We start from the raw sequence: 14861 nt of genomic DNA, 5'->3' as shown, positions 1-14861 counted from the left end.
TGGATGGATGGATGGATGGATGGATGGATGGATGGATGGATGGATGGATGGATGGATGGATGGATGGATGGATGGATGGATGAATGATTGTATGGATGTATGAATGGACGATGGATGATTGTATAGATGGATGGATGATTGGATGGATGGATGGATGGATGGATGGATGGATGGATGGATGGATGGATGGATGGATGGATGGATGAATGATTGTATGGATGTATGAATGGACGATGGATGATTGTATAGATGGATGGATGATTGGATGGATGGATGGATGGATGGATGGATGGATGGATGGATGGATGGATGGATGGATGGATGGATGATTGGATGATTGGATGGATGGATGATTGTAAAATAGATTTTCTAACAGGAAGTGCTTTGAATCCCATTGATAATCTTCCTGAAGAACCACTTGAAATCATCACTGTAGCTAGTAGCCTTAAATACAGATGTTTCTTTTTCATTTTCTCTGATTGACTTGGCAGTTTTTGTGCTTCACATTAAAGAAGCATTATTAGCATAGTTGATAAACTAACTAATCTGTCCCTGTGATGGACTCGCGACCAGTTCAGGGTGTACCCCGCCCCTCGAACTGTGACTACCGGATATGGGCACCAGTGACCCCCGTGACCCTGAAAGGAAGAATCAGGTATAGATAATGGATGGATGAATAAACTAGGATTTTATTTTAAGTCATTTGAGTTCAAAATCATGTCAAATTTTATTGCAAACTATGAAATCAAACATAAAAATGCTGAACTATAACAAATAATCCAGTTTCAAAAAAGTATTTTTCAGTAGTTTTCTAGTCATCAGATTCTAAAATAGGCAGGGTGATGCTGTACCTGAAAGACAGAGTTTAGCAACAGGTCTACTGTTTCACCCTAACATACTTCTTTCATCTGCATCCTTTACTGAACAAATCTGAGTGTAACTATGTACCAAGACCTCCAAGTTTTTAACTATTCCATGAATGTCACTTTGTTTCCATAGGTCAACAAACAAACATGGATGGGTTCTTATTTGTTAAAATGTTTCATCTTTTATCCAAAAGATTACTTACATTCTGAGGAAGTTGGAGGTAAAATATTACAACTCTTAGTCTTACAAGCAGTGCCTTCCCACAATGGATCATCAGGACAAACAGTAACTGCCAGCTGATTACAGATTTTTACACATTAAGGAACACGTTCACTAATATGAAATAAATAATTGTGGATCATGATGACTGGTTTTCATAAAGTTGCAGTGAATACCTTGAACAAGCATTCAGTGTTTCTTACAATAAACTTTGTCAACCACAGACAAGCTGATAGGAAATGATCTTTGTGTCTTTGAGCTTTCCTCAAACGTAGAGTCACGTTGTTGTTCGTCTGCCTGAACATGCCGTCACCCGTCCACCACTACGTACAGTATCACTGCTGCTCATGATGTAACGCTGTGGACTAGCATCTGTTTACAAAACTGCAAAAGGGGTCTCCACCAGTTCAAGCCAGGTCATCCAGACCCTGTCAGGCTCTCACATATCCATCTTGCTGGTTGTGACAGAGTAGTCTAATGTCATTAATTAGACATCAGACATTTCTCCAATTACCGTGTTGCTGTGACAGGCTGCCATGCCAACAGTCTTTTTCGACATGCCTTCGAAATCTAGAATGGGATTACGTGGGGTAATGGTTTTTGACAGCTTGCCGTTGGCCTCTGTTAATCTGATAGGACGAGCTACCCGGACTGCAGAGAACGGTGTGCCGTAACGCCGCGAGTCTGATACCGTTGTGTTTATGGAAAAACAGAAACATTTTGAAGATGCAAGCAGTGTCGTGGAGGAAACTTTAATCCCCCTGACAAGCTTTTGATACCGATCCAAACGTTGTCACTGACTAAAAGGTGTATTTTTAGACCTACGTCGTGCTTGTGTTTGTTGTCCGTTTCATAAATTCTCTCATTTCTAAACTCCAACCATGAAAGGTGACATAATTTATGATTGATCTGTGTTTTCTGTTGAAAGTTTAATGCGCACACCTATCCTAAGATGAGACCACATGCCAATTTTCTGATTTTCTGTGATGACTAACATAAAAAGAAGAAAGAACCTTACTTATTGGCTTGCTTTAAAAAAGCAACTAAAGGAAAATTGATTGGTGTTGAGACAAGATCCACTCTCCTAACTAGAGACATAAATTATAGACAACCGTGATGTTTCAAACATAGAGCAAATATTCCCAAATAAACAAGCACGGGGATGATGGTTGAACATCTTCAAAAGCCAGTTTCTTTGAGCGGTTAATAAAAACGTGAATTAGATTTGTAAAAGGCCAAATGTGAGGTTAAGCAAATGTCGTGTTCTCCTGTTCCACCTTAACCATCTCGTCGTCCCAGCCCGTGGCATTTTGTTTTGTCTGTTTGCAAATAAAAACACGGAGATGCTTTAACACAACAAATAGGTATCTCCCTCCGACACGCGACGTCATTGGTCAATTCATTAATAAGCACAGCCAATGTCAAACTCCTGCTTCCGTATTTGCATTCGGTGTACAAAATGAAGCGAAGCGATGAGGCTGGGGTGCATGAGTCTTTGTGAGAATTACCTGTCAACAACAACTGGGTGAAATAAGGCTTCGTCTGACAACAAGCCATCTCTGAAAACACCTCCAAGTGGGGAAATGGCATCCATTAGAGACACAGAAAGTGTGTGTCTACCATGCGGAAGTTGGACTCGAATAGCACGCACACACACACACGGATAATTGTTTATCCCTGTGAGAACTCTCAGTGTTGGTCTGTGGGGGCGAAGTTAGTTTACCAGCAACATTAGACAGGAAATGCCCAGTAGACCCAAGGCTCAAAAACATTTAGATGAATCAATTAGGCTGCCATTAGTCAATAAAGTGTTCCTCACTGACTCGTGTAATTACGACCCACAGCATAGCCAGTTTCATGGAAGCACACATTATCCCTTTATTCTTCAACAATTTTATTTGTTTGAGAAAAGCCCCTCTGTTTTAATTACATTCTTTAGATTCAGAGTGGAATAAATAAATCATGATTTGCTTCCATTAGCTCTGAACAGTGTAAAAACCCAGCTTTGTCTATGTTCCTTTATACATGCCACAGTTAAAGACCATGCTCGTTAACTGGTTAAATTAGAATTTATTGCTGTTGCGTCCTTATAGGCCCCCCTCCCCCCAATCCCAGCAAGTTGCGATCAGATCGTCTGATGGGAGGAGAGGGAGGGGGAAGGAAGAGCCGATATTATAGGCAGGCAGCTACTTAGCTTGTTCCCAGCTCAGAGGACGCTGTGTAAGTGTGACAATGTGCTGTCAGTGAGGGATGACAGTACACAGCCAACATGGCGTAATGCATTGTTCCTTCCTGGGTCCCTCCTGGCAGATGCTCTTCCAAGACAGCTGGATCAGCAGCTAAAGAACGGTGCTGGGGATCAGGGCTGCGCATGAGGCGAGGATGGCATGTGTGGCTGATTAGGCAGGATATACACGTGTCAACAAGCCAAGCCTGGGGATGGCATCAGCGTTTGTGTTCATTGTCAAATTTAAGATCCATTCATTTGGTTTCCTGTTACTCTTTAAAAAATAAGTGTTGCTTGATGTAGTTGTTGGCTTTCCATTTTCTCCATGACCTTTTTCAATTAAGTGAGAAGGGTGTGGGGGAGGTTGGCTGATAGTTTTTTTTATCCTCCCAAGACATCTCTTAAGAAATGACCTTCTGTGTAAAAAGGCGCTCCTATGACTGATGTTGAAGGAGGCTTCAGCCAAGTAAAATAAACACTCCTTGAATGTTAAGCTGGAACTTGGCAGACACGAGGAGGATTGTTTTTGTAGACGCTGGAAATTTTTACGTTCTCTTCTCATTGGACGGTCTCAAAACGTTACGTACTTGTAAAGAATTATAGTCTCACATTTGTCCTTAAAATATCAACAAACGTCTTCCTGCCTATCTGCGTGATTTCTCTGGACTTACTCATTTGGTGATCCTAAGTGAGGATGGGTGTTTCGTAAAGAAAAACTTCACTTGTGATTTGATCATTGGCGCCTGCCATAGCACCAGAGAGCATTGCAGTGCGTGATGATGTAATCCACCAAAAATGAAACTCGTAGTGTGCAATGGAGAATTATTTCAGTTTTGATTAAACTTTGTGCTCTCTGAAATATCTCACAAACCAATAGGGCTGTGTTTTGGCAAGAATTTGGCGATACGATACATATCATGACAGAGGGGTCACAATACAATATATCCCAATACATTGCGATACTATAAGCAAGGTGATATATTGCGATATATTGCGATTTTTTTGTCCAAAAATTCTATTAAATAAAAACCTTTTACACGGGAAAAAATGAAAAACCAAAATTCATTGTCTCAGAAAATTCTAATATTACATAGACATGCTTTTGATACATTTAGCTGTGTTCTGCTTTGTATGTATTTTATTTTATTTGTTTCATATTTCTTATTTCATCCACGTTTTCAATTAGACTAAATTTGACAATAAATAGTTTGAAAATATATTTTCTGCAGCTATTAGTTTTTAATATTAATTTACAATATGGTCACTCAACACTTAGCAAAAGCCTCTACCTCAAGAGGTAGAGGAGCCAAATGGCTGGCTCACTGCTGCCAACTAGTGGTCAGAGACTGAACTACAACATAAAAATGAACGGCTGGCAGGAAAGTTGACGTTTTAAACCTTAATAAAAAAAAGTCCATACAGGGCTTTAGAATATCGATACAGTATCGGGAAATGAAATATTGCGATATTTCAGTATATTGATATTTTCTTACACCCCTACAAACCAATGGATGGATTTTAATGAAACTCCGGAAGTAACAAATGGAATGTCTTCTTTGAAGGTTTGGATTTTTGGGTTAAACCAGTTCGACACACAAATGCCTTCAACACAGATATTGAGCTCAAATAGGGTATTGTAGCAGTAGCTTCTGCAGCTACTTGGCGAGCACAAAAATTTTACAGTTTTAGAGATGTTGAACTAAAATTTGATGGGACAGTTCTCTTCAAAACGTGCTTTGATTGGTACGAGTTGAAAAGTTTATTTTCTTTAAAATTTACAATGGCTATCTTAAATAATGTAACACAAAAATGACTATAACTCAGTTTAGAGATATTGAGCTGAAATTTGTTGAGATAGTAGCTGACAGTAATTCTTAAAACATATTTTAATACAAATCTCTACGTTCTTTGTTCAAAATTCAAAATGGCCCCCATAGCTACCCTGGCTGGTGTGGTTCCTCAACAAATACAGTAGAGATCACTAAGTTCATTGCCTAATAAATTATTAAACAGGATTTTGTACAAGGGTTGGGCAAACTTGTATCGTGTGTTACTAATCGTCAGAAAAACAGTAATCGATCTTTTTTTTGGCACTTGATGATTTATACGATAGGCAGACTGACTGATACTCCTCTGCTTCAAATATGACAAACATTTTTTTAAGTGCTGGAATTTATTTATCATAACTCCAGTTTGACTTGGTCTATCAACACAATTTAAAATTTGATGTGTAGCCTGAAGTTTGTCCTTTTGACACAATTTGAAACAGAGTGATTAAATTCGTCCTGTGACTAGAGCATGCAGGCATCCAGGGACTCCAGAGGTTTAATTATCATATTAATCATTATCGGCTAAATATCACAATTAATCGTGATTCATTTTTTTGCCAATACTGCCCAACCCTACTTTAACTATATGCACTGTAAAATATTAGACATTCAAATAAATCTCTATATACTGTACATTTGTTAAATGTCAACAAATATTTAGATTTTTTTCCGTAATTAGCCAATTGTTTTTGTGCATTCCTAATTTTTGGTTCCTTATTTTAATTTTACTTTTCTGATGGATTAGTGTGTTTTGATGGTAGAGCGGTAATGTCACCACAACTTTTTCCAAATAACACCGCCTCAGTAACAGAAAAAGAACCGGGATCACTTCAGGTTTTTTGGGCAGGAAAATGCACCATGGTGTGTGGCAAACACCTCAGAACACTAATACCATCCTGGGGTAGTAATAGGTACTCTGGTGTAGATCGAATTAAAAAAAAGTTTTCAAAAATAAAAAACTGTTTTCATTTGGAAACTTTGACTATTCAGATGTTTAAAATGTATCTCTAATTCTAAGTAATGTAGAAAACAAACATAAAATTGTTGAAAACTTTGGTCTAGCCAGGTAACTGAACTTTATTCATGGAAACGTCTGGATGGGATCTGAAACCAGTCGTATCTCTCGACCATTTTTCAGGTCTTTGTGAATATAAAGTTGTCAGTTTTCCTTCTTCCTCCTTCCAGTTTCCTGCTAGTAATTACTTGAAGTAACTGAGCTCGTTTTTCTTCCTGGGATACATGTGGTGTGGTTTCATTTTAACACCCACTTTAGTTTCGTATTTATGAGGTGGTAACTGTGGAAAAGAAGTGCCTCTGCATATTGGTGGGTGTTCAGGAGCAGAGGGAGAAGCAAAGCTGCCGTTGATGGACGTTAACTGAAGCAGACAGGCGAGTTAGACGTTGTGATGGAGCGGGTTTGATGAGGTCATAGAACGAGGCTGTGGTCATGGCGTTGTAGAGGTGAGGCTGGTTTAAAGCAGTCCGAGTTTTTCCCACTTCAGGCCTGTTTACATTACCAGAATGGTGAAAACGTCTGGATAATGAGACGGGATGTTTGTACAGTTCTGTCGTCCCAAGAGAACACCCTCTTCATCCTCCTCCCACACTCATTCTACTGCTTGTTGCGCCTATAGCCTGAACCCTCGACCCCTCCACTTTCCAGCAGTTGCCATATTTGCATTCCCAGTCCACTCAAGGAAGAGACTGGGGGGGGGCTTGGTGTCGGGTGAGTGAACCCCTTCCTCTTTCCCTGAAAGTACAGCAGGCTTCATTCTCACCCACTGGCCTGGCCTGCCAACCCGGACAGCAGTCTGGGGTTAATGCACCAAGCACGCCTATTGTCTCCTAATTAATGGGTCTGTCTGTTCCCATTTAGTGACAGTGTGACAAATGACAAGTGGTACCTTTTTAAATGGCTGTCGACACTCTCCGGGGGCCCAAAGTCACAAGGTGGGAGTTCATGTTCAGAGCCAAGGTCTAAGACAGGACTCGCTTTCATCTGTTTACATCCTGAGTCCAGTGTGGTTCCGAGCATGCTCCACAGGGTTTATATGGACATTGGATGGCTCTCAGATGGTGGGTGAAGAGTCTGAGCCCCAGTGTGTTTTCACTTCAGAAAATGGAAGGTGATGGTTTGAGTGTCTTAAAGAATGGTGAGGGAGACCTCTAGTGGAAGGCTGGGGGAACCGTCCAGTTTGTTGCACTGGACACCATCACATCATGTCGCATTAAATGATGCCTACTTACTTCATTTCTTCTCTCAGGTCATCTTCTTCTTTTCTGTTTATTTCCAAAGCTTTCTGTTCTGTCTGAGAGCCTCATTCTTTGTATAAACCAATTTTAAAAAATCAAACTCGACAAACAACTTTAAATCCTTCAGCTAAGTTAATACCTCACATCTTTGAAGGACAGAATCTCCCACATATCCTTCAATATGCTCTATCTTGAAGAAGCCATTCATTGCATCACTTTTGTATTTTATTTAAAAAATCAAAAAAAAAATTCTAAAACCTGCTGTCTCTTTGTCACATTCATCTAAAGCCCCAACAAATGAATTCATGTGCAGTGTTGTCTGAGCTGGTACTATTTTATTATCCAGCTCTCGAAACAAAGCCAGCTGGTTTTCTGTAGATCAGTAAATTAGTTGAAGGATTTATTGTTTGTAACACTCCTCAGTGAATTATGTGGAGAGAACAAATTCCTAAATTGCAGATTTCAAAAAAACTGTTGCCCTTTTATATATATAAAAAATACCGTAAATGATTTTTTTTTTATTTGGACACTTTTAAAACATGGATTTATTATCACCTGCAGTAAAAATTGCAACAATGTGTTTGACCCTGTCTGTGTTTGTATTGTTAGCAAAATATCTCATGGATCATTGGAGAAATTTGAATAAAACTCTCAGAATGTAATCACTAGAAGTAACCCAACAACCAGTTAACTAACGGAGTCAACTTAGGTTGGGTGATTGGACGAATTTATTTACCAACAATGGGTTGAGCTCTTCAATTTATGAGTGTTTTTTAATTATTTATTTGTTTATATATATTTTTGGGCTATGAGTTAGTTTTCTAATTAATAATTAGTTAAAGCCAAAAGAAAAATCCCACGGAAAAAAAAACATGCTGTTCTCAATGGTACACACTGCGTTCCTCCAAGTGCAGCGCTGATTTATTCACTCAAACTTAAATCAAAAGAAAGAATGGCAGCAGCCTATGTTCAGAAAATACATTTATTTAAACAAAAAACACAAAAGTAGGGAGGCTTGTCATTTTTTACCCCAGTATGACTGTAATTACAGGACGTTCCTGTGTTTATCTGTCTTACAGACTCAGCTCAGTGTGAAACAACAAAAAATCAACGATAAAAATGATCTCCAGCGAACATGTGCTCTTTACTGCACTTTTAAGTATTTCTGAGCAATTTGGTGTATATAAAATAAATAAATGAATGAATAATTCAAAAACTCAATGTACAGATGTTAGACAATGAAACTGAAACACCTGTCATTTTAGTGTGGGAGGCTTCATGGCTAAACTGGACCAGCCTGGTGGCCAATCGTCATTAATTGCACATAGCAAGAGCAGAGTGTGAAGGTTCAATTATCAGGGTAAGAGCACAGTTTTGCTCAAAATATTGCAATGCACACAATGTTATGGGTGACATACAAGAGTTCAAAAGAGGACAAATTGTTGGTGCACGTCTTGCTGGTGCATCTGTGACCAAGACAGCAAGTCTTTGTGATGTAACAAGAGCCACAGTATCCAGGGTAATGTCAGCCTACCACCAAGAAGGATGAACCACATCCAACAGGATTAACTGTGGACACAAGAGGAAGCTGTCTGAAAGGGATGTTATGGTCTAAAACCAGGTGTTTCAGTTTCATTGTCTAACTCCTGTAGAATGAGAACAAGAAGAAAAAAGGAAACTATTCCTTCCAAATAAAGATTAGAAATTCTTTGAAAATAAACAAGTATTGTTTTTAAAGAGTCCAAACATCACTGGTGCCAATATTTCCCCCATCGTTATCTGTTGGACTGATGAAAATCGTTTGGAAAAATGGGCAGGTTACGTGGTGCTGAGAGTAGTTCTGAGATCTAACACTCACATGGAACTACATCTATAGGGTTTTACTGAAACAGATACAATCTGTCATTTTCTTTGAAAACTCTGCCTGAAAAGAAGCGTTGCAGGTTTCATTTCTCTCTCTCCTTCTGCCTGAGAATTGTTAACGTCTGCACTGTCAGCTGCAGGTGTGACCTTTAGAACTGACCTCTGACCTTCTCTTGTCACGGCAGTGCTGAGCATCCGCGGAGCCCAGGAGGAGGAGCCTCCAGACCCCCAGCTCATGCGACTGGACAACATGCTGCTGGCAGAGGGGGTGTCCGGCCCAGAGAAAGGCGGGGGCTCCGCCGCCGCAGCTGCCGCCGCCGCCGCTTCGGGAGGGGCGGGGGCCGACAACTCAGCCGAGCACTCGGACTACCGAGCCAAGCTGTCCCAGATCCGACAGATTTACCACACAGAACTGGAGAAGTACGAGCAGGTGAGACCAGCAGGACCAGCCCACCGTCTTACAAACTCAGAACGATTTAACGTTTTGCCTTTCTCTCGTATCAAATTCACTCTCGAAAATCTTTTGTATGTTACTTTTTTGTATCTTTTAAGATTTTAAGACTTTTGTGTTTTTTTCTTTACAAAAGCCTTTGTAGCTAAAATGAGACACATCTTGCTGTTCTTTATGTACTGATCGAGGCTGTAGTTATGGTCTTATTTCCTGTTTCGAGTTATACCATATTTGTAAAAGACAGAGAAAACCACATCATTTTTAAAATCATATTGCTCCTACAGTTTCAGGGGTTTTTGTAAGAATATCAGAGACATGGCAACATTTTCTTATAAATTTGTAACTCGCATAGTCCTGTGATCTGTCACTCAGCTGTGTACGGTGGCCAAAAGAGCAAAACTCCTTTTAAAAACAAAGACTAAGATTAATATGTAGCAAAATTCCCAGACATTTCCAGCTTGTTCACTAAAACAGCGATGCTCATCTTTGCTGAAAGCTACAAGAGTTAGCATGTTAGCAAGTGGAAAATACACAGCCTACTGCTGGCTCACTGTGTAGCATAATAACTCAGCCGTTTAATTAACAAACATCAGCTTGTCAGGCTCTGTGTTACTTCTCAAAGAGTAGAACTTGGTGTGTTAAAATAAGTATCTCACAGAGTCTCAGGAGTACTAGACCTGTTTTCTTTATCTTTTTTTCCTGCCACAGAAAACATCTTTTGACAGAAATGTTTGGAGGCAAATGTTTAAGTCGAAAAATCTCATCGATGATCAATAATAATTATTAAAAGCTGGTCCAGATCTGCCTATTTTAATTGGACAGCCATTGGGCAGTCTTTGCTAACGAGACAAGACTTTATGAGAGTTGCCACATGTAGCAACGTGTATTCTAAGATACACTGTATTGCCAAAAGTTTTTACTCACCCACCAGGGCACAAAGCAAGGTCCATAAAGACATTTGGATGGCAGAGTCTGGTGTGGATGGACTGGACTGGCCTGCACAGAGTCCTGAACTCAACCCATCAGAACAACTTTGGGACGAATTAGAGCTGAGAGCCAGGCCTTCTGTCCAACATCAGTATGTGACCTCACAACTGTGCTTCTGGAAGAATGGTCAAAAATCACCATAAACACTCCTTAAAATTTGTGGAGTTGTTCCAGCTGCAAAGGATGGACCAACGTGATACTGAACCCTATGAATTAGGAATGGGATGTACCCTAAGCTTATATGTGAGTCAAGGCAGGTTGGCAACATAGTGTACTACCAAAATACAATAAATGTGAAAAATCCAGTGTTTTCTATTAATTGTTATAATTATAGGAACCAGCACTTTTAATTACACATCATTACATTTCATCAGTGAGTATTATACCATATTAGCTCATAAATCACTGAAAATCACCTTGTCTGTCTCGTCCATGTATCTGTTAGCATATGCTACTAGAAAATAGATCATAAATCAAAATTTATCTGTGCTAAAGTGATAAATTACACTCCATTACAATGTTTAAGTAAATTTATACCTTCCAGAAACACGAGTACATATGTAGAATTATCGGTTTGCTTAGTTTCAACACTTTTCAAATCCAGAATAAAGTACTAAGAGTTTGTAGTTGTACTCATGCCTGTGTTGACTGAAGCTGATTAGTTGTGGCGAACGTTATAATTCCAGATGTTAAGTAGTTATCTAAATACAATCAATGATTTCTTTCTGTGTCTCATTAAAATCCAGCCTGTGGGTTATTACATATTTTGCTAACAGCAATGATTGACAAATTAACACACTGATGCAGGCAAAAACTTTATCACACTTTAAATGAACATTTTAGTGTCCTGATCCTGCTGGTCAGGACAATACAGAACAATACCCCGCTTCTTTGCTCACCTGATTTATAATAAAGTGTCAGCCCGTGCAGACTGAAACTTTTTCTCCAACATAAAAAGCCTCACTGTAAGACTTTGTGTTGTTTCTACCCCAGAATAGTCCATGATATACAGCATGTTGTGTCGCTGTGTGTATTTCAAGTGTAGCCTTGAAAGGTTATATTGGTGCGGGGTGGGGTCTCGTTGCCTCGATATCCGATGCGTTCACAACAATAGCATCCCTTTTAGATGAATGGGAGTGAGACAGATGAGCAGGCAGGTAGACAGGCTCAGACAAAGCCTGACACAGCTAAATCCAGAGAGAGATCAACAAGGAGAGCAGAAACCAAGAAGATGAGACAGTAAGAGAGCGAGTCGAAGTGTTAATATCGCAGCAGATTCATGCCTAGTGTCACATGGGGGGGCGATGAAACGTCGCTGCAGCTCCGTCTCCCAGGGTTAGCTACGCTACGAGAAGTGTGTCTGAGAGGGGAGCAGCTGTCACAGGATCGTTCTCAACATGCTTCAGTCACAATTTGTGTTAAGTATGAAACATATCGATGGTTACATTCTGCCTGGGCTCAATCTGACTTTCCAGTGCGCCGCTCTTTGTGCACAAAGATCTGACGTGGTCCCATTGACAGATCAAAGTGTCCGCTGCAGCTCGGTTTGACTTAAAGGGAAGTTTGCTTTTTGATGTGTCTGTGTGTTTTTGCTATCTGGTGGGGACGATTTTTGACCATTTTCCCACTACACACAGCCTGGTGAGAACCCACTGTTCCTTATGGGCAGAGTTGTACAGTAACTAAGTACAAATACTTTGTTACTGTACTTAGGTAAAATGTTTGGGTATCTGTACTTTGCTTGAGTAATTATCTTTCAGCCTACTTTTTACTTCTTCTCCTTACATTTTTTAAAAAGGCAAGAAGTAGAAAGTCTTTACTTTTATTTCATTATTCCTTTTTTTCATTCCAGCTTGTTATTATAGAATAAATACTATCTATATAAACTGTGCCTCCTAGATAGAGTGAATTTAATTGTGGTTGAATGAGAAGTATAAATATTTAAAATTCTGATACCATATTAGTTTGTATACAAACAAATCATGTCACACTCCAGCAGGACATAATCATTAAAATAAAAGTATTGTACTTAAGAAGTATTTGTATTTCATGAATTATATTATTACATTTGGCCGCAGCCCTCAGGTAGATTTTCATTTTGGGGAAAAGGTTTGGGCCTCCTTGATATATGTATATAAACTGAAACAGCTGGACTAGTACATCCTGAATTATTTATTAATTCATTCTTTTCATACAACAGTCATTTCTGCAGTTTTTGGGGAGGTCACCTCCTAATAAATGTCCTTACAGAAAATCTATCTGCTAATTTTAAATCAATACTTTTACTTTTTAAAAAAAATCAGATATTTTAAGACTTTTACTCATGTAATATTCCTAAAGGAAACTTTTACCAAAGTCATTTTTTGGTAATATACTTGTACTTTTATTCAAGTATCACTTTGTGGTACTTTAGGTTAGGGCTAGGTTTAGGGAGGGTTAGGCTATGGAAATGACCAGTAAATTTATGAATGGAAGTCAATGCAAAGTCCCCATGAGGATAGAAGAACAAGCGTATGTGTGTGTGTGTGTCACATTTTGTGAAGACTGGACCCAGGAATGCAGACTGACCCAAAACACTCGAGTAAAAACTTACATTTATTAGACATTAGGAAAGAAAAACTTACAGTTAAATCAAATTGGAGGCGACCCAGAGGAGAACCAGACATGGCATGAACACAATGCCAGACTGCAGACGAAGTGAAGACTGGGCAAATGAAAAGGCACAAACTGAGGAGCCAGTTACACTAAGCTGCTTTTCTATTAAATTGTAATTTTTTGTTGTGGCTCTGCAGTTTGCTTACATGACAACAGTAGCTGCATTTCCATTGCAAATGTGCTCAAAACTTTGTCGATATTTTAATGTCAAAAAAACACAGTTTCGCAATTGTGGTGTTTCCATTAAGTAAGAAATACTATTAAAGTCACGCGTGAATACGCTTATTCTCGCGATAATTCATTACAAACATGGCGGCAATAGATGTAAACACATCGCATAATTGCTACCACGACACTAGCGCTCATCATCAGCCACCAGAGCAGACGTTGGCGTCTTATCCAGTCTTTCGAGCGACAAGCCCCTAATACTTGGGAGCGGCTACGTATGCTGCGTTTTTGGAAAAATGTAGTCGGTGAGTTTAATACTTTCTTTTACTACTTCGGTGATTTCAGTACTACTTTTACTTCCTGTTATCTTCTCCTTCTTCGTCTATTCGCCAGTAGAAACATCCGGTTCTTGATCATGTGACTCCCGTGATGCGAAAAAAGTGGTTCCATTGCAGTTTTGCGAAATACATCAATTTCGATACGGCTGAAAAACCACCTCTTCCTAGCGCAAAAACATTTAGTTGAAAAACTTCTTTTTTTTTCGAAATTGACTTGTTTCCATTGAGCAAATTTATTTTCGAAATTCTAATTTGTGTATTTTCATGGTCAATGGAAACACAGCTATTGAGAGTCTCTGACACTGGAACTGTTTGAATCCAGGTGTCAGAATGGAGCGTTTCATGAGAGTCAGAGGTGTGCAATATTCTGCACATGCACCATAAAGATTTTTGTCTGCACAAGGGCTGCACGATACTGGAAATCGCAATTTTGTTAGTAAAACCCAGCCCCTTGTTCAACGCTTTGCTTCATATAGAGTCTCTGTGTTGTTGAGAAACAATTCCTTGTTGGAGGCATGGACTCTGTTGAAGTTTAAAACAATTGGATCTGATTTATCCAATTGCTAATATTTGGCCATGGCGTATGTAGTGCGCCAGCTCGACCGTGAAGGAAGCTAAGCTAAGCTAACCGGGAACTGCGTGCGCTGTAAACAACCATCCCCTACTGAGAGAAGAGAAGTGCTGAGCCGAATGAGATGACTGTAAATGAGAGCTGCAGCTTTGAGAGACAAATTTAATTTAATTTGGAAGCCTTGTCAACACACACTGAATGGCTTCATTGACTTCCTCCGCTGCCACTGCTAAACTACAGACAGACTCATGGTGCGTTCACACCAAACGCGATTTCAGCATCAGGAGCATCAGGTTTGCATACAAAGTCTATGGTGGACACGCTTCAATCAGTGTTGGGAAGTGCTGCGGCGCCTCAAGCGCAATTAGAGCAGCGCGATTTGAACGATTTGAACGATCTGAGCGTTCGACGCGCTGAGGCGCAAATCGCTGAA

At 39.6% G+C, this 14861-nt stretch overlaps 1 protein-coding gene across 1 annotated transcript in view; it reads left to right on the top strand.

Annotated features, from left to right (window-relative positions):
- Window positions 1-14861, top strand: part of LOC106529305 (pre-B-cell leukemia transcription factor 1) — a 94258-nt gene that overhangs the window by 69762 nt on the left and 9635 nt on the right. The window contains exon 3 of the mRNA XM_014024682.1: window positions 9444-9688. Coding sequence (XP_013880136.1) covers window positions 9444-9688 — 245 coding nt within the window. The remainder of the gene's footprint in view (window positions 1-9443; window positions 9689-14861) is intronic.

Source organism: Austrofundulus limnaeus, unplaced genomic scaffold (genome assembly GCF_001266775.1).
Source record: "Austrofundulus limnaeus strain Quisiro unplaced genomic scaffold, Austrofundulus_limnaeus-1.0 Scaffold435, whole genome shotgun sequence".
Classification (NCBI taxonomy): Eukaryota; Metazoa; Chordata; class Actinopteri; order Cyprinodontiformes; family Rivulidae; genus Austrofundulus; species Austrofundulus limnaeus.
This window is presented reverse-complemented; position numbering and strand designations above follow the sequence as displayed.